General features: G+C 34.8%; 2 protein-coding genes across 2 annotated transcripts in view; one reads left to right on the top strand and one right to left on the bottom strand.

Moving 5' to 3' along the window:
• The window catches only part of CENPP (centromere protein P), a 226,367-nt gene that overhangs the window by 145,893 nt on the left and 59,447 nt on the right, over positions 1-21,027 (bottom strand). The gene's annotated exons all lie outside the window — the stretch shown is intronic.
• Positions 1,331-20,400, top strand: OGN (osteoglycin). Its single transcript, XM_030847237.2, has 7 exons — positions 1,331-1,473; positions 2,492-2,740; positions 4,161-4,257; positions 10,073-10,231; positions 12,257-12,459; positions 15,179-15,274; positions 16,082-20,400. The coding sequence occupies exons 2-7, from the start codon at positions 2,567-2,569 to the stop codon at positions 16,250-16,252; spliced, it is 900 nt and encodes a 299-aa protein (XP_030703097.1). The 5' UTR covers positions 1,331-1,473; positions 2,492-2,566; the 3' UTR covers positions 16,253-20,400.

Genomic DNA, 21,027 nt, shown 5'->3' on the forward strand with positions numbered 1-21,027 from the left:
TGTTTGTTGCCCTTCTTGCTAACTTACAAACCCTTCCTTTTTTTTTTTTTTAACCCTTCCTTTTTGAGGGGAGAAAATGAACTTTGCTTGTCTGAGTTTATTTTTCTGTAGTACTGGCAGAGAAGTGGCACTCAATAAACTTCTACTAAATGAATGAATGCCAATAAAACTATATTTACTGGTCATAATTTTTCAAGAAAAAAAATGTTATATCCACAAAATAATTTTCATTACTACGAAGTGTCAAACTGTGTATACCATTAGTAAACTATGAATCTCTAAGATTCTCTAAATTTATTTAACATCTATCCAGTTCATTTCTCAACATCCCATTAAACCTGCCACAAAACAGAAAACAAATCAATATCTGCTGTTTCATTATTAGATATTTTCAAAGACTTTAAAGCCATAAAATTGACAATTTATATCAACCAAAACCAGAGAATATCACAACTAAATTTAAAATAATTCACATTCAAATAAAAACATGAGTATTCAAGTCTTAGTTTATCCAAGCTTTAATTCGAAAAACTCTAAAGCCAATTTTGAATAGAAAAGGGAACAAATTAGTATTCTTTCATTTTCTACTTTTTAATAAAGTATTTATTCATATCCATATTTATTGAATTTTTAGCATAGAGGAGAAAGAAATGTTACCTTGACCGCTAAAAGTACCAAAGAGTGATAAAATTAAAACAAATCTTTAAAGATGTTCACATAGTTATCTAAATCCCACTTCAACTTAAAAAAAATCAAATTTAATATTAAAATAATTAAAACAGCTTCCTTCATTTAGCAAACAAAAATATATTTTACTATCAAACCCCAAATTATAAATAAAATTTATTTTTAAAAAGCTAATTCTGACACTTGAGTTTTTGTTATATGCAACAATATAAAGGGGGAGAGGGACCTCAAATGACTAAACTAAAAAATAATTTGTGCTAAAACTAATTTCTACACCGGAAACTTTTTGGCTATATACTAATTAAAGTACTAGAACAACATTTTTACTCTTCATAAAATTAAGAGCATAGATTATGCTTTAGTTTGGTGTTTTATTTCATTCAAAAAGCAGATGTTTTATCTACTGGGAAAGCACTAAAATGAAAAGAATGATTTTTAAACTATGTCATCTTCATAAACTAATATTCACAAAAACATGAGTATTTATTACACAAGGTAAAAATAACAAAATTATGGTGAACAGTAGAAACAATCTGAGTACAGCAGTTACAAATATTTTAAGCACAGTTCTCTAGTACAACACACTACATTTCACCCTAGAGAAAGAATGTTGGCAAAGATCTCTACCACATGGAAACTGCTTTGAAAGCTGTTGGGCCCTGAAATTCTATTCAGCAGTTTGAAATCAATCCACAGCTTTTCTCATTCACCCTCTCACTTGGGGCTAATGCAAGCCATGACCATCTACTGAGGAAAACCACAAAAAACTTCAAAACAGCTACAACGGTAGGCTCTTTTTTCACATATTATTTTAAATATCGTTTGTTAAAATGTGACACCTAACAATCTTAGTAAATGTAAAGGCCATCTTTAATTTTTTTACGTTTCAGTTACTTTGAACAATTATTTTTTAACAAGCACTTAAGTATATCATTGCATAACTTTAATGTCCATGCAGGCAAGAACAAGGTGCTGCAAAAGTCACAAAACCATGTTATTCTTAATTTTCAACCATTGATTTTTGACAAACTGGTATCTACAATGCAGCACCAGGAACTATGAGTGATTCTGTCTGAAGTTACTTATGAAAAAGTGTAAAATGTGCACCACCAGATAAAATCCAGCGGTGAGCCTAAAAATCTTTCCCATTTCATTCCCTCTAAATCTTTGATTAAAGTTCTATATTTTTTCTAGTCTGCAATACTATTTTTGCATTTTTCATGGTTTAAATTTTAGAAGAAATGCTATTAACTAAAAGAAATGATATCTATAAAAATTATAAAACTAAGAAAATTTAAATTATGGCTTTTCCCATATTCTGTACCACCTAAAAAAGTGTTAATGACTACTTTTCATAATGTTAAATTTAAAATTTAATTATAAAACTGTTCCTGGAACTTGTTTCTGCTCATACCAATACAAATCAAGAGTTCGTATAAAGGAGGAAAGTTGAAATATGATATTTTTTAACTCACATGAGACAGATCATGGGACTTCATTTTAACTGTTTATATTACAGGTATCCTAAGAAGACTTCAATTACAAACAAGTACCTTTGTTCAAGGCACCTAATTATTAAAAAACTGAAATTATCAACATTGCTTGGATTTTTGATAGAAAAGGAACTAAAACCATTTTCTGAAACTATTTTTCAGAATGTGGCTGATACATAAAAACTTTTAGCATCTAATTAAAGATCACTAAGGGTTAAATACTTGTTCTCTGGTCCCTACTGCGTATACCCTGCCAAAAAGTCCTCTAAGCTTTTAAATATTGCTTCAATGGTCTGCGTTTTTATTTCCAGGGTAAAAGAGAGTATTGTCCCACAGTCAGCAGGCCACTAGTTTATTAACTTCCAGTCACTTTCATTTTTGCTAAAATGAAGACTCTGAAATCTACACTTCTCCTGTTCCTGTTTGTGCCTCTGATAAAGCCAGCACCACCATCTCAGGAGGATTCACGCATTATCTATGATTATGGAACAGATAATTTTGAAGAAAGCTTATTTAGCCGAGATTATGAGGATAAATCCCTGGATGGAAAAAGTATTAAGGTATTTTATTTCTACTCTAAATTTAATTTCTAAAATGGTCGCCCATTTAAATGTATGTTTTTGTTTTTTCTGAATGTGTCTGATAAGGTAAGAGGAAAGGAAAAGCACATTAAATGCTTCAAAATAATTCAAAATAACTGTCCTCAGATGATATTTTTAAAGTATGCATGCTTCCCAAATTAATACATAGAATCCATAATAACCAAACAGTATCTATAGCAACCAAAACATAAGATTTAAGGAAAACTAAAATTTAAAACATAAAATTTAAGGAAAATTAAACTTTGAGAGGATCTCTGACCATTTGAGATTTATATGTTAAGTAATATTACATAATGTCCTCTATATGCATATTAAAATAAAATAGGAGAAGTGTGTATTAGGAGAAATAAAAATGAATCACCAGCTTAAGGTTTATTGTTTTAGGAAGAAGTGGTTCAAGGAAATAAAGAGTACTGCTTATTTTGTATCTACAGCATTTCACAATAATTCACATATGTCAAAAAATGAAAACTACTTAATATAGCTTAATTTTTAATCGGTTTTAACAATTCAGACTCCATCACTTTACCAAGTAACGGTAACTGTCATTGTCTACAGAGATGACTTTCACACCACATCTTCATATTCTACTTGTACGGGGGCTAAGTAATTACTTGTGGTTTTACTGGCACACAGAAATGAACACTGGGAAAGGAAAAAGATAATACAGCACATAAGTATCTGTTGCCTGCCTACCGTGTGTCTGTATGTGTGTCTCTCTCTCCCTCTCTCTCTCTCTCTCACACACACACACACACACACACACACACACACACACACACAAATGGAAAATGAGCAAAGCAGCCAAATATATAACAATGTTGATTGCTTCAAAAGTTCTCCACTATAAATAAGATGACAAAGATTTTAAGAGTGAACAGTTATAATTGCTTCTTTCTTTTTTTAGTACAGATGAGCAAATGTTAACTGTACAATTTCTTCCAATGGAGTTGGTTAATATGCTATTATTATTATTATCACATATATATAATATAGGTATATATATATATAGTTATAGCTTAGGGAAAAAAAAGGCCCACTATAACAACAAGTTGTTGGCTCACATGGCTGATTTGAATCTATCAATCAGTTTAAAGAATACTTTCAAAAATCTACTGGTCCCTAAAAAGTAGTAAATAAAAAGTTCTCTGCTTCTTCTCTTTACATTGCTTTAGGATTTTCTCTATCTTAATATAAATGCAGAGACCAAGATATTTGTGAAGTGGAGTAGAATTCAACGACATTTAATAGACAAATGGAAAGGGGAGAGGCTGTTCAACCAGAACACTTACGGGAGAATGTTGTCTGTAATCCCTCAGTTTTACCGTCCAAATTGGTCCTTGTCACACCTGATAATAAATGTTTATTTTTTCAATAGGAAAAAGAAACTACGATAATAATACCCGATGAGAAAGGTTTTCAATTACAAAAAGATGAGAGTACAAAACCATTATCCCCCAAGAAAGAAAATGATGGTAAGTATGAATACTCTAGCATCAAATTTTTTAAAGGAGCTTTAAAAAATAGCTTATAATGGAACTTTATTCCTTATAGTAATCAAAAATTGCATCAGGATATAGTGGATCCAAACAGTGGAATTTTATCTCTAATGATAAAGTCAAACAGGTATATTGTGAGTTTTCATCATTTGCCATTCCACATTATGAGTGAGAAATGTGGAATAGGAACATTCAAGAACAAAGTTTAGTCTACGTTTAGCCTCTACAAAGTGTGTGCTTCTGTCTATATAAAATCAGTTCAAGAAATACTTGTTAAACACCAATTATTTTCAAATACTATGTAGCCTGAGGATAAAGTAAATAAAATATAATTCTTGCCTTTAAGAAACTCACAGAAGAGAGACATAGTTATATACATAAATAATTATAATGTACATTTCAATTAAAACAATAGAAAACTTATAAAATTACAAAGTCCTACTTATTAGTTTCTATTTGGTTTATTCTTGCTCTATCACAGAACATTACTTCACATGACAATATGAAAAAAAAATCACACACTAATTTCTATATTGCTACAATAAAATTAAAATGGACAAAACCAGGGCTTCCCTGGTGGCGCAGTGGTTGAGAGTCCACCTGCCAATGCAGGGGACACGGGTTTGTGCCCTGGTCCAGGAAGATCTCACATGCCGCGGAGCGGCTGGGCCCGTGAGCCATGGCCGCTGAGCCTGCGTGTCTGGAGCCTGTGCTCCGCAACGGGAGAGGCCACAACAGTGAGAGGCCCGCATACCACAAAAAAAAAAAAAAGGACAAAACCAGAAAATATATCTTAAGAAATTTGAGAAGTATCATAGTGAAAGTAGACTTGAAGAAATGGAGAGACATTCTTTGCTCTTCAGTAGGATGATTTAATATCACAAAGATGTCAGTGCTCCCTAAATTTACAACAATGAACTTCTTTAAAGAGCTGGTAAGGCTGATCTTCAAGTTCAGAAGGAAAATCAAACCTGCATGAAATCACCTATCAGAACATGCTTTAAAGCCTGCATACTTAAAATAAGTGTAATACTGGTGTATGAACGAAAGTCCACAGACAAAAAGAAATACATGTAGAAATTTAGTAAATAATAAAGGTAACATCTTTAATCACTGAAGCAAAGATGATATTTTAAAAAACTGGGGCTGGGACAACTAAGTAGTCAACTGACAAGGGATACAATTAGATCCCTATCTTACACAGAAAAACTCCAAATAAATTAGGGTCTAAATGCAAAAAGTGAAACCATACAAATAGTAGAAGATAACCTGGGTGTGGGGTATCTCAAACTCCAGAGACGATAATAGAAAAGATCAATAAATTTGACTCCATAAATGAAACATCTGCATGGCAAAAACCATCATAAACAAAGCCAAAGGCAACTGAAAACTGAGAAAAATATTCGTAATATATATCACTGATAAAGAGTTAATATCTCTAATTTCTAAAGAACAAGTAAAAATCCAGGAAAAAGAAACTGATCAAAACTCCACTGGAAAAATGGACAAAAGATATGAACAGACAATTCACAAAATGATATAAAAATGACGCTTAAACACATAAAAGGTGTTCAATCTCACATGTAAGTTTAAATTATGCCGAGATAAAATTTTTTAACCTATCTGACAAATATATTAATATATTCCATTGGCAAAACTGTAGGGTATCAGACACTGACATACGTTGCTGGTGGTAATACAAACTGGTAGAATGGACAGGAATTTGGTAATATCTAACGAAACCTAATACGCATTTACTTTCTGACACAGCAATTGACTTCTAGGAATTCACCCTAAAGATATACCTCCAAAAGTAAGAAAACACATATGCAAAATCTCTGAAGCATTGCTTGCATCTGCAAAATACTGGAAACAATCTAATTATCCATACATTCAAGAGTGGTTGAATAAAGTATGGTACATCCACCCAGGGGAATACTATGCAGTTGTAAAAGTGAATGAGGATGATCTCTATAACTAATATGGAGTGATTTTCAGAAGAGATTATGTGAAAAAAAAATGCAATAGAGTATCTACAGTATGCTGTCTTTCACCTAAGAATGAAGGGGGGCTTCCCTGGTGGCGCAGTGGTTGAGAGTCCGCCTGCCGATGCAGGGGACACGGGTTCGTGCCCTGGTCCGGGAAGATCCCACATGCCGCAGAGCGGCTGGGCCTGTGATCCATGGCCACTGGGCCTGCGCGTCCGGAGCCTGTGCTCCGCAACGGGAGAGGCCACAACAGTGAGAGGCCCGCGTACCGCAAAAAAAAAAAAAAAAAAAAAAAAATGAAGGGGATGTAAGAGAATATACATACATCAGCCCACTTTGTGAAAAGAAATTCAAGAAGGGTAACTAAAAAACTGAGACTAGTTACCTATGGGTTACAGATGGGACTAGGGGTAAAAAGGAGGGGGAGATGGTAACTAGGGGTACTAGGGGAAGGTGCTAGAACTTCTTGGAGTATACACTTGTTGTGCAGATTTGATTTTAGAATAATGTTATATTCAAATAAGCAAACAAACAAATACATTTATAAATAAAACCAACTAGGATAAGATAAAAAGAACCCAAATTGGCAAACAAACAGAAAAATAGAAACTTAATTGCATTTCAAATCAATAACATAACACACTACAGGGGGAAAAATCTAATCGAAGTAATCCTTAAACACAGTATTTTGACTGTATACTTTCAGGCTAAAGACAAAATAAAATAGGCAAATACTAAAATTCTAGTGGGTAGGTTTGTTTTCCATAGTATTATAGGTTATCAATAATGAAACTACTTAATGTGTGTTCTGGGACTGAGTAAAGTAAATGCACAGTGGATCACAAGAGCCAGGTTTCTCATTGTCAGAGAAGGGTGTTACAAATATGGTAAGGGGGAAGGCTAAAATGAACACTGTTGAGATGGAGTGGAATGAAAGATATCAGGATCAACTCCTGGTTTGTATACAGAGATACAGAAATAGATATATACATGTTTGCCTCCCTGTATGAGTGTGTATGTTAAAATATGCATACCATGTGCTTATGTTTTCGTATGAGCATATGACACATATTATATACATGTATATATGTATGTCTGCATGTGTGTACTTGTGTATTATGTCCATGTCCATATACCTATACTTGTGTGTATGTATGTGTATTATATATGAAGAGAGCGCCAAATAAAAATACATATATTTCCCAGGTCCCTTTGCTGAAAAAGCCCAGAAGCAATGAGATCCCAGTAGCAATGAGCACATCCACACCCAAATGTTGGTTTCTAAATACCATCCTCCACTAAAAGGGACCAGTACTCCTTGAAATAATAGCTGATTTCAGGCCTGGGGCAAGGAAAGGGCAAGATTGGTCTGGGACATCTTAGCATGCCAGAAAATAAGTAAGTTCTCAAAAAACAGTGGGGACATTTAATTTTTAAAATTAATCAAAATATAAAAAATACATAGGTATAAATGTGTAAAAGATGTACAAGACCTGCTCATTGAAATCCAGACAATATAAAGGGATCAATTGTTATTCATTAATATAAAAAATGTTTGCTCTTCTTTTTTTTTTTTTCTGGCCCCACCATGTGGCATGTGGAATCTTAGTTCCCCAACCAGGGATGGAACATGCACCCCCTGCAGTGGAAGCATGGAGTCTTAACCACTGGACTGCTGGGGAAGGCCCCAAATGTTTGCTCTTCAAAAGACATTGATAAGGAAATAAAAAGACAAGCCACAGACTGGAGGAAAATATTTGCAAAACATAAATCTGACAAATGATTTATATCTACAGAATATACTTTTATAATTCAAAAATAATAATACAAAAAACTATTTCAAAAAACAGGCAAAAGATACGAATAGACACTTCACCACAAAAAAATATGTGGATGGCAAATAAGTATATAAAAAGATGCTTAGCACATTAGTCATTAGGAAAATGTAAATTAAAACACGCGATACCACAACAAACCTTACTTGAAAGGCTAACATAAAAAAGTCCAACCATACATACCAAATGTTGACAAGAATGTAGAGCAACTGGAACTTTCACACACTGCTAATGAGAATGTAAAATGGCACAACCACTTTGGAAAACACTTTAGGACATTCTTCAAAAGGTAAAATACATACGTATAATAAGACCCAGCCATTCTACTCTTAGGTATTTATCCAAGAAAAATGAAAACATTAAGTCCATACATAAATGTTCATGGCAGCTTTCTTTGAAATAGCCAAAAACTGGAAACAACCCAAATGTCCGTAAGAGATGACAGTATAAATGGTGTTTATTGAGACAATGGAATAAATTGGAATGAACTCAGTAATAAATAGGAATGAATTACTGATACATACAAAATTATTTTGAGAAATAATTATGCAGAGTGAAAGAAGCCAGACAAAAGAGTGTATACTGCATGATTCTTTTGATATAAAAGTTTCAAAAATGCAAACTAACATATAATGACAGAAAGGAGATTAGTGGTTGCTGGGAGGGAGAAATTACCAAAGGGCATGAGGAAACTTTTAGAGTGATGGATGTGTTAATTATCTTGATTGTGGTGATGGTTTCATGGGCATATACACATGTCCAAACTTATAAATTATACAAATTAAATATGTGCAACTTACTGTATATCATGGAACCATAAAAAGGCTGTGGGAGGATAAACAGAGCTTAAGAGTTCTCACTGACTAATCTGTGACAATGTGATTATCAAAATAAATAAGACAGTAACATATTACGGGATACGTTACCCATGGGATGAGGAATTCATAAGTTCATACTGACAGAAATAAACAAATAAGAAGGGAATGTTCCACCTTATATCAGAATGCCAACTAACAAATAAAGAAGAAATGATGGAGTTAGAAAATAATTGGCAATTATCCTAGTGATAAATGATTCAAGTAAGAATCTTCAACAGATGATAAAACTAGAGGGTGAAAGTTTGATGACAAACCTGATGTTTAGAATCTCAAAGTACTCCTCTAGAAGGTACAATTTACAAAGTGAAAAACAGTAATTTTACAGAGTGAGAACCATGGCAGGTACTAACTGAACCAAGTGACCAAAGACAGCATCATAAGGAATGAGACAGATACATAACACTAAGGATGTAACATTATTTCCATGGTATTCCTGCCAAAAAATGAGGAACTTCATATAAACCCTAATTGAAAGATATTCTGCAAAATAAGTGCCCTGAAAATAAAAGTTTTAAAAAATTCAAAAATTTCCAAAACAGTAAAAGGTATGAAAAACAAAGACTAAGGAACTGTTGCAGGTTGAAGGAGATGAAAGATGCATGACAAGTAAATGCAATGAATGACGTAGGGTACAATAGGGATTCTAACAGTACCCACAATGACTCCAATTTTTAAGTTAATAGTTTGCTTATTTAACTAAGTGGTTTCTAAACTCATTAGAAATGTGTTTGCACCACTCCAAGTGATAAATCAAGCTTATATTTACCTTAAGTCCTGCTTTATGATTTTTGATACTCCAATGAAGAAATGTAACTGTCAATCAATTCAGCAATTAAATGATCACTGCTAAAACAGATAGGAGAATAAAAGAGATTGTGGATTACAGAATTTAAAATAAAATTCTGGTGAGTTATCAGATACAATATAGATTACTAGCTATCATGGCCATAACGTCTTTCCTGTTATCATCCATAATTCTGTAAAGGATCTTTTCAAATTGGTAATAACATTCATGATAGCAAGAATTTTAACACTAGAGGTCAAATATTTTTAAACTACTGATTTTTATGATTTTTGTTTCCCAATTTAGAAATGCCCACATGCCTGCTATGTGTTTGTTTAAGTGGCTCTGTATACTGTGAAGAAGTTGACATTGATGCTGTACCACCCTTGCCAAAGGAATCAGCCTATCTTTATGCACGATTCAACAAAATTAAAAAGTTGACTGCCAAAGATTTTGCAGACATACGTAAGTTAATTTTAAATAAGATATTAGTGTTAACTCATGTTAGTATTTAACTCATATAAACACAAGTTTCTAGGTACCTGTGGCCTATCACGTGTACGGTAGTGACTGTTGAGGTATTTTAAGTATCCACCACACTTCACAAAAATCCACTGGTTTACTGGTGAATCTCCTTTCCATTCAGATGTTCCCTGTCATCTTTCTTTACTGGTGACTACGGAGTCTATGTTGACTGCCCATCTAACATATGGGCAACTATATCTTCTCAACCCCAATATTTCAAGATCCATTTGCCTCAGCCAGTCAGCAATACAAATATAATCAGGATATTTCTCCAAAGACAATGTTTTATTTTCTACTTTCACTATAAAAACATAGAAACTGCTTTTTCTTACTTTAACTCATGGTTCTTAAATCTGGCTGCATATTAAAGTATTTTTGATACTAGGTTCTAGTCCCCAGAGATTCTAATATAGGTCTCTAAATTTAGAGGCCCAGGTGTTGTCATTAACCACAACCAAACTCTTCAGATGACTCTAATACAGAATTAATGCTGAGAGCAGTGCCATTTAACTCCTTCCCAGGTCATTAAAAATCCTGGACTTCTGGTGTCCAATCAAAGCTTACAACAACTGCCAGGAGAGTGTTGCCATGAGCACACCAAAATCCCCTACTTCTGCAGTATGAAGTCCAAGTCTGGATCACTAATCCCTCATAAATTTTCTAGATTCCAATGCTGTCAAGGGCTTCTGAAGAAAGTCACATCAAGAAATGCACACTGGCTGCGCTACACATTTACAAGATTAGCCATAACTAAATTCATGCTGTCACCAGTAGCTCCCAACTGACTGAATACAGTTGTTCCTCTTTTGTGGATTCCATGTTTTCAAACTCACCTACTTGATAAAATTTATTTGTAACCCAAAACATCAATACTTCTGGCACTTTCATGGTCATTCGTAGACATGTGCACAGTGGCAAAAAATTTGAGCCATCCAGGATAGGCTGAATGAGATGCTTGGCCTTTTGTTTCAGCTTTTATACTGTAAACAAGTATCCTCTTTACAGTCTACTTAGTGCCACATTTTTCACATTTTTGTGCTCTTTGCTGTTTAAAATGCTCCCTAAGTATAGTACTAAAATGCTGTCTAGTGTTCCTAACTGCAAGAAGGCTGTGATGTGCCTTACAGAGAAAACACGTTAGGTAATCTTTATTTAAGTGTGAGTTACAGCGTTGATTGGCTGTGAGTTCAATGTTAATGTATCAACAATATATACTAAGTAAGATGCCTTTAAAAAGAAACACACATAAAATTTTCCACTGATTGGTTGATGAAAATGTGTGATGAGAGGCTCTAACCCTGTATATTCCCTAGGAGCAATGGTTCCATATTCACTAATTCAGCATTTACACTGACTTTACAGACATGACCACCTTGAATAGTGAGAAGGGACCATATTTTCTAATCATCCCAGGTGGACAAAAGTGATGCACACATAAATACACACACTGAATTTCTCTATCTCTCAGTATGCACCACGGTAACAAATTAGGGAACATTTTTGCCTTTATTGTTGTCAAGCAATAAGGCATGGAGAGATTAAGATATCCTCAGTCACAATATAACAGGCTGGCAAAAAATCCAAAAATATTTACATGATTTTATTCAATCAGATGTAATGCTTACTTTCCATAATTTGCAACAAAAAGTTTCTTTCAAACTACTTGAGCATACTGAGAATTCAAACAAAAAAGGATGGAAGGACTCTATTAACTTTAAGTTCCCTTCCAAACCTGAGGTTTTAGAACTTCAGTGAGAAAGACCATCAGTGTCAAGCACAGAATAGATGCTCAGTGTTCAACAAAACTTACTGAGCTACTAATTGTAGACACTCTGCTAGGCACTAAAAATAAAAGATGTTTGAATGACCTGATAAACAACTGCTTTTCCTCAGTCCATACAATTAAGAATTTAACTTCATATATTTTTAAAAAATTTCTTATTTTTTGTATATTTTTCCTTCAAGCTAACTTAAGGCGACTTGATTTTACGGGAAATTTGATTGAAGATATAGAAGACGGTACTTTTTCAAAACTTTCACTGTTAGAAGAACTTACACTAGCTGAAAATCAACTACTGAAACTTCCAGTTCTCCCTCCCAAGCTTACTTTATTTAATGCAAAATACAACAAAATCAAGAGTAGAGGAATCAAAGCAAATACTTTCAAAGTAAGTATTTTATAGTATGACTGAGCACAATATAAAAATATCGGTTATACAGCCAATAATAACATGAGAAAAGAAAAAGAAACTATGGTCTAGAATTTTGTTCTAAAACTATTTTAATGTAATAAATGAAGATATTATTTACATGATAAATAGTGATACTACTAGGCTTATTCAGTCTAGCTTATGCCTGTACCTCACTTAAAATACCTTTATCTTGTTTCATGGGACTACCTGGTGTCACATCTTTTTCCCTTGTTCACACAGCAATATTTATTTATACAGACAAAGTTTGCACCCTCGTGGCACCAACAGTCTGCAAAACCTCAAAATGGGAGTGTTCCTGTGTTTATTTTTTCCTTACAATATTAGTAATTTACAAACACCAGAAAAAATCATGTTCTAAAGTAAACACTGAATTTTATTTTTAATACTTAAAAGTATTAGACCATAGACTTCTGTAGGTAGACATTCTTTTGAATTCCATGATGGCACCTAATACAAAATTCTGTATGTAGTAAAAATTACATATATTTCTTAATTTAGTAATACAAGAAAATAAATGCACATGAAAAGGGCAAGGTGATTTCCTCTGATTTAGATAGCCAGGTTGTCTCAAAATGCAGAGCCTACAGGGAAGTAACCTCAGCCCAGGACTTCCATAGCTCTATGTACTCATTCCCAGTCCTGGAAGAAACCCCAGATAAAAGGATGAGACAATCACGCTACTGTTGGCAACAGAAGACCTCGTTCAAAAGGAAGATTTGGGGCTTCCCTGGTGGCGCAGTGGTTGAGAGTCTGCCTGCTGATGCAGGGGACACGGGTTCGTGCCCCGGTCCAGGAAGATCCCACATGCCGTGGAGCGGCTGGGCCCGTGAGCCATGGCCGCTGACCCTGCGCGTCCGGAGACTGTGCTCCGCAACGGGAGAGGCCACAACAGTGAGAGGCCCACGTACCGCCAAAAAACAAACAAACAAAACAAAAAGGAAGGTTTGTAGCTCCTTAGGACAACTCCTAGCAGTTCCTCAGAAGTTAAGGGACTCTTAGGGGACTTTTAAAAACTGGACTCATTTTAAAAACAAAAAAATGTTTGTAATTTGAAGATATGCAATTTGAGCAGGTAAACCTTTGAAAAACTGACATGTTAAAGACCTACAGGAGTAGGGACTTCCCGGGTGGCGCAGTGGTTAAGAATTCATCTGCCAACGCAGGGGACACGGGTTTGAACCCTGGTCCGGGAAGATCCCACATGCTGTGGAGCAACTAAGCCCATGCGCCACAACTACTGAGCCTGCATTCTAGAGCCAGTGAGCCACAACTGCTGAAGCCCGTGCATCTAGAGCCCGTGCTCTAGAAGAAAAGCCACCACAATGAGAAGCCCGCACACTGCAACGAAGAGTAGCCCCTGCTTGCTGCAACTAGAGGAAGACCAAGCACAGCAACAAAGACCCAATGCAGCCAAAAATAAATAAATAAATTTATAAAACAAAACAAAACAAACAAAAAAGACCCACAGGAGCTAATCAACATTTCACAAAAGGAATGTTTGAATATTTCGGATTTTACACGTGGATTACAGAAGGGATTCATGACAAGTTGGCATGAAAATGATAAACTCAGCTATTTTCTAGTTTTGCTTAATGCCCTAGGCTGCCAAAGCCACTGGTAAAATCAGGTTACTCTAATCCATGTTAAAGAGGCCCACTGGGGAAGACAAGAGCTTGGTGCCCATATGGTGAATTGTAGGATGCTTAAGAAAGGATTAGGGCTTCCCTGGTGGCGCAGTGGTTGAGAGTCCACCTGCCGATGCAGGGGACACGGGTTCATGCCCCGGTCCGGGAGGATCCCACGTGTCGCAGAGCAGCTGGGCCCATGAGTCATGGCCGCTGAGCCTGTGCATCCGGAGCCTGTGCTCCGCAACGGGAGAGGCCACAGCAGTGAGAGGCCCGCGTACCGCAAAAAAAAAAAGAAAAAAACAAAGAAAGAAAGGATTAAAATAACAGCAAATTAATTCTAAAAAAAAAAAAAATATTACCAAATTCTGTCACAGGATGCATATCAAAGGTAAGGTAAAAGATTATTGTCAAGGGAAACTACATCTTGAGATCATATTATAAAATTATACACAATAATGGATTACTGATCATGAAGAGTAATCCAATGTAGAGTCCTTGGGGTGTAAAAAAGTCATACTTGTCTACGTATTTAATAAACTGCTTTGGGAGACATCTTACTAACAAGCATACACATCTCTTAGGAATATTCATTTTACTACAAATTGGTGGAGCTGAAATGGAAAGTTGTGAAGGTTCAAGAGAGGTTATGGCAGTACCAGGATGCAAATATAATCCTGCATAAGAATTAACCTTATTACCTGCTCCCAAGAGAAATTTAAAGGGCCCCAGAAATTGGCATGAGGGCTGAGGCTGAATATGATGGTATTCCGAAGTGAGATGAGTGGACAGAAATGTGGGGATGCATCAGGACTCTACTGCCCTTCGTAAAGGACCAAATATACTACTTGTAAAACCAAAAGCACCGAACAACAACAAAGCAAACAAAAAAATCCCACCAAACCTAAAACTACCATACCAATGATTAATAGTATTGATATGTGTCTATATCTATGTATTTATACATATATGTGTGTATATAGCTTGAATCATGTGAAGAAATGCAATGAGCTCAATAACACTTAAGCAAAAGCACCTCTTCCTTACAGAAATTGAATAACCTCTCCTTCCTCTACTTGGACCACAATGCCCTGGAATCTGTGCCTCTTAATTTACCAGAAAGTCTGCGTGTAATTCATCTTCAGGTATGATTGCTCTTTTCACATTATCTGACTTTAATTCAAATTATTATGGGTCAATCTTACGATTCATTAGGAAGCTCACTTATTTACACGTAAATTTTGCCCATCAAAAGTATTAATATTTAGCCAAATGTTCTCTCCTGCCCAGAAGCCCTGGTTCTATCCAGAGCACAACCAAAGGACCAGTAACACTAGGTGGGAGGTCTGCTCTTATAGTAGGATTTGTCTCCAGGTGTGCACTTGGCATCTCCTAGTTAATCTGACATGTGGATTTGAAGTTAGGGGACACTAAGACCTGTGGTTTATGTTTCCTTCTCCAAATAGCAGTAAACACTTGGTTTTGGAGACTTCCCAGCTGACTTTATTGTCCAACATCAACTTAGGGTAATAGAAAAGTGAAAAGGGAATAAAAATAAACTAAAAGTGGTCTTTTACCATCACAAGAATTCCCATTTTTTCTTTTTATTTCTTTAAAGTATATTTAAGGAAACAGTACCCATTTTGAGTTGACACTCTAGAATAGGATACTTTATCCAGCTATTATAATCTTATTTATACTCAGAAATTTGTTATATGGGTTTTGCTCTTAGAAATAGCCAGTAGTCTGTTCTTCCAAAGTAATACTGTAGACTTTAAAAAGGAAGGCTCAGATTGCTCAGCAAGGGTTTTTATTACCGTGAAGATATATACACAGTATGTACAGTATTTTAAAAATCACTTTTTAGATAAAATATTCTGTGAGATCTCATTACACAAAATACAAAAGGATGATTTCGGGTTTCTAAACAATTTTTCCCTTTTATTTTCTAGTTTAACAACATAACTTCAATTACAGATGATACATTCTGCAAGGCTAATGACACCAGTTATATTCGGGACCGCATTGAAGAGATACGCTTGGAGGGCAATCCCATCATCCTGGGAAAACATCCCAACAGTTTTATCTGCTTAAAAAGATTGCCTGTAGGGTCATACATTTAACCACTATCAATGCAGCACATAAGCTAAAGTACACACATACTTATAATCTGTCTCAACAATGTCTAAAGGAGCTTAAGTATTTAATATTAATTTTGTATCCTACTATGAAGGAACTTATGTTTTAAGCAAAGATGTTCAAAAAACCTTACATATAACAATGAGCAAAAAGTAACAGTGAATCTCTAAGTTCAAAACAAAGTAATGTGAAAATATTTGAACAGCATTACAAAATCCCTGCAGTTTATACTGGAGTACCATTTAAAAGGTATGTTTTTATATAAATACCCAAATTTAAGATGTATTACGAAGTGAAAGGATAAGTCCAAGAAACTTTCAACTGTTTGTCTTTCCTGGCTTCTACTGGATCCCTAAAGCATTTAAGGCATATGTTCCAAACACTTTGAAAAGCTAAATATTTCCAGGGACCTCTCACTTTTCTTTTATCATTCATACATTATTCATTATGAAGTAGGAACTCTGTTTTCTTTCTATTAAGGCAGCTACTATATTTTTACTTAGCCTCAGAAATAGGAATATAGTCTCATACCTAGGCAAAACTTTCCAAATAAAGCATAATTTTACTCTCTGATAAAGAGCTAATATAGTAATGTTCAGTTATTCTGCTTTGTGATCACACAATTAAAGGCTTTAGTAAAATAGTACAAAATTTTCTTTAATCTAAATATTAACATTCTAAGTCCACCATAAAACATTTTAGGAAGCCAAGCACATCAAAATTAGTATGCTTATAAAAAAACCTGAAAGTCCATCCTGTTTCTCAGAACATAGCCATAAAATTCTCCACTGTAAAGGCTTTCAATTATGATATATACTGCAAAATATTTTCTTTTTATACTATAGGAATGAGAATCTCATCAATAAATTTATCCAAATGTAAGACATGAAAACCAAGTGAATTCTGTGGTGTTACTACTACACACCACCTTCCCACCCACCCATACACATCCACGTTCTTGAGAATAGACCACACATTCACAAGAAAGCATCTCAGCAACATTTTCTAGAGACCCATAATTAACTGGTATGTTTAAAGATGAGAATTCATCTCCAATCTAATAGTGATGATAAAGTTCCTAAAATTACTTTCCTCTTGAGCAAACCCCACTCAAAAGTCTTAGTCTCCACACTGCTTTGGGGTTGCATATAAAATGATCAGTGCTTTAGAAACAAGAGTCTGAACTGTGTATATAAAAATTGCCGACATTGTTTCCAACATAAATTATGCATTAGAATCAAGTTGGTCTCTGTATACTATTCCCAGAACAAACACTATTGGTGGTTTTTCATTTGCTTCTGTTTTTTCCATACGTAGAATGACCTGTTTTTCAATTTTCCCATTTGTCAAGGATGACCCCAAAATGAAATTTTTTCACTAAAACACCTGTGATGTCTTAACACCACAATAATTACTGCTACAACACTAACGCATTCACTGATTTTATTGTGGTAACTGGCAACAATAACTATTATACGGCTTTCTCATTTTGTGTGCGAGCCTCATTTCTCTGTGACTGAGAAAGCTCACTGAGCACACTGAACACGTCCAATATTCCCTTTATACATTCAAAGTGCTAGCATAATAGTGTGCACATCTAAATTGAATATATAGTAAATAGTGCAAAATAAAATCCATTTAAACAGAAGGGCTCTGTTTTATTTGGAAAAATAGAATATTTAAACTACCACAATCTTGAATAAATCAATAGAAATAAACTGTAACTTTATCTGGAAAAACAAACTTAATAAAGGATTGCTGAGTGGTGGAACCAACACTGGGGAAAGGGGTCAGTACTTTCTTCCCATTTCCAGATGTCAGAATAATAATGTATTCCTATGTTCTTTATATTACTAAACTCAAAGGGGAAAAGCACCATAAAATAACTCTTAAATTTTAGAGAATTTAAAAGCCAGTGGTTTATATAAAATAGCAATTAGGAAAGAGCACTGGTTTAAAAGTCTGAATTATGGAATTATCTTAAAAAATAGCTTTGAGACTTCTAGATAAGAAGATATGAACCTAGGTACCTGACAACCTTATATACACCTTTAAGTCACAAATAAAATAATGAAGTAAAATATATGCTGATCCCCATTATCTTAAATAGATATTGCTTCATTCTTGACACTGATAATGAAACAGAGGATTAAAATTAAAAATATTTTACCCCTACAAACATTCCTGAAAGAAACTAAAGAAGATATGCATAAATGGGAAGACATCTTGTGTTCAAGAATGGAAGACTGAATAGTTAATATGTCAGCACTACCCAAAACAACTTCAAAATGATAGGAACAGAATAAAGGGACAAAGCAGGTGATTGAACAGTTAATCCCACTATGGGATTGTAAGTAAAGGAAAAGTATGGGAGACCCCTGTAAGTTAATGATCGCTCAAGAAAGCAGGTTTGCTTAACCACAAAGCCAAGCATGCCTGCTTAGCAACAAAACCATGCAACAGAAACATAAGACATGCCCCCAAACAATAAACAATGGTGGCATGAGACCCACATCCTGACCAGTGAGCTCAGTAAGTTAATGACCCCTAGGACATGCTCTCTGCACACATAAAAAACAATAATTTATGGAAAGGTGACATTTCAAAGTGAAAGACCCTCATTGTATGGAGACCTGAAATAATATTTCCACAGTGCCATGACAGTCCTGGCTTGACCACGTAGGGACAAGAAAACTCCCCTGTCCAACCTAGAGGAGAAGTTAATGATGGAAGCGTGATATCTACTCAAGAATGAGGAAGAAGGTGGTCTTTTCCTCCTCCCCACTTCTCCTTTGATTATAAAACTGTAGCCAACTAAGTTCTCAGGGCGCATCACCCCCTAGCCCACCTGCTTTTAAGCCTCACAAGCATCCTATTCTAATAAATCACTTCTTATCTATCACTTTGTCTCTTGCTGAATTCTTTCCACAATGAGACATAAAGGACTGTAGCTCCTTGGAACCCCTCCGAAACGCCACCTAGTGGTTTCAAAAGCAATCCCTATCAAACTCCCAACGACATTTTTTGAAGAACTGGAAAAACCCACCAAAATTCATATGGAATCTCAAGGGACTCCAAACACCAAAAAGAAATTTGAAAGGAAGAACAAAACTGGAGGATTCACACTTCCTCATTTCAAAATGTAACTATAAAGCTACAGTAAACAAAAGTGTGATACTGCCATAAGGACAGACGTACAGACCAATGGAATAGAATAATGAATCCAGAAACAAACCTTTGCATATATAGTCAAATGATTTTTGACAAAGGTGTCAAGACCACTCAATGAGGAAAGGACAGTCTCTTCAGCAAGCGATGCTAGGAAAACTGGATATCCATATGTATAAGAATGAAGTTGGACTGCTGGCTTACAGAATATATAAAAATTAACTCAAACTGGATTAAACACCTAAACTTAAGAGCTAAACTATAAAACTCTCAGGAAAAAATAAAGAGAAAATTCTTTATGATGTTGAATTTGGCAATGATTTCCTGGATATGACACCAAAAACACAGGCTACAAAAGAAAAGAAAATAAATTGGACTTCATCAAAATTAAAAATTTCTATGCATCAAAGGACACTATTGAGAGAATGAAGGAACGGCAAATTAGTGTTTAATGGGACAGATTTTTACTGGTGATGGTTGCACAACAATGTGATGTTTCTTTCCATTCTAGTAACCTTGTCACCAGCAAAGGACCAGCTCAAAGAAGCACTTTATCCTCTACAGGAAAAACACACCAATTATACTTCTACACTTGCCTTAAAAGCACCTAGAGGAAAATCAGTTTGAAACTGGGACTAGTGCTCACATTTCCCACAACCCATTCTAATGTATAAGGAAATGGCCGTATTAGGTGATTCATTACCATAACTGCCAGCAGACTCCTCAATCATTATTGTATTTTACCAATTCTGAAGAAGAGCTATTTAATTGTCCTGGTGCAAGAGCACCTGCAAGTAAACAACATAATCCTGAGCACTCCTCAAGGGACCACAGTACAGGTACAGTACAGGTACTGACATGTTTCATTCTAAAGAAAATCTTATGCTTGACAGATATTACTAGCTCAACCAAATAAAATGCAAATAATGATGATGATGATAAAAAAAAAAGAATCCAAAATAAATGAGAATTAGTACCAGTCATAAAAATAATAGTCAGGACTCAGGATTTTGAGGGAACCTGAACCTTGAGATATTATTTATGTTAACTCTTTCAGAACTGGTTTCTGTGTGCATCACTGCTGTCAATAATATGATACTATCTAACTAAGTAGGATCTGGGGAATTACAATGCAGCCAAATATAGTTCTAGTTATGACAGAAAACAAAGGGAATTAAAAAAAAGTCTCTGAATGTATATGTATCAGACCTAAGAAGCATTACTTTACAAGAATCAGACTCCAATATTTAAACTTGAAATATACAATAAATAAGAAGCTCAAAATACAGAGTGTGTCTCAGGAAGTAAAGATTACACTGTGACGTTACAAGGTTGCTATGCCTATGTCCTTCATTAGCATTTGGCATTTTACTTCACGTGTCCTTGACAGATTAATTTTTCAAAGTGTGTACTGTAAAGTAAATATATATTTTATATATATATATAAGACTATATTCTTTCAATATAAATGGTTAACTGACTTGTACAGAAGCATTCCTCCTTCATTTATTCCAAATAACTGCAAATCTAGAAGTCAATAAAAACATTTTCTATTGTTTGAAAACTTTAAGAATGTTATCTTAAACCCCCA

The sequence above is a fragment of the Globicephala melas genome, chromosome 6 (genome assembly GCF_963455315.2).
Source record: "Globicephala melas chromosome 6, mGloMel1.2, whole genome shotgun sequence".
Classification (NCBI taxonomy): domain Eukaryota; kingdom Metazoa; phylum Chordata; class Mammalia; order Artiodactyla; family Delphinidae; genus Globicephala; species Globicephala melas.

Coding starts and splice junctions, on each gene's coding strand:
- OGN (XM_030847237.2), top strand. CDS start 2,567: ATGAAGACTCTGAAATCTACACTTCTCCTGTTCCTGTTTGTGCCTCTG. Junction 4,258..10,072: donor CCCCAAGAAAGAAAATGATG/GTAAGTATGAAT, acceptor TTCCCAATTTAG/AAATGCCCACATGCCTGCTA. Junction 12,460..15,178: donor TCAAAGCAAATACTTTCAAA/GTAAGTATTTTA, acceptor TCTTCCTTACAG/AAATTGAATAACCTCTCCTT.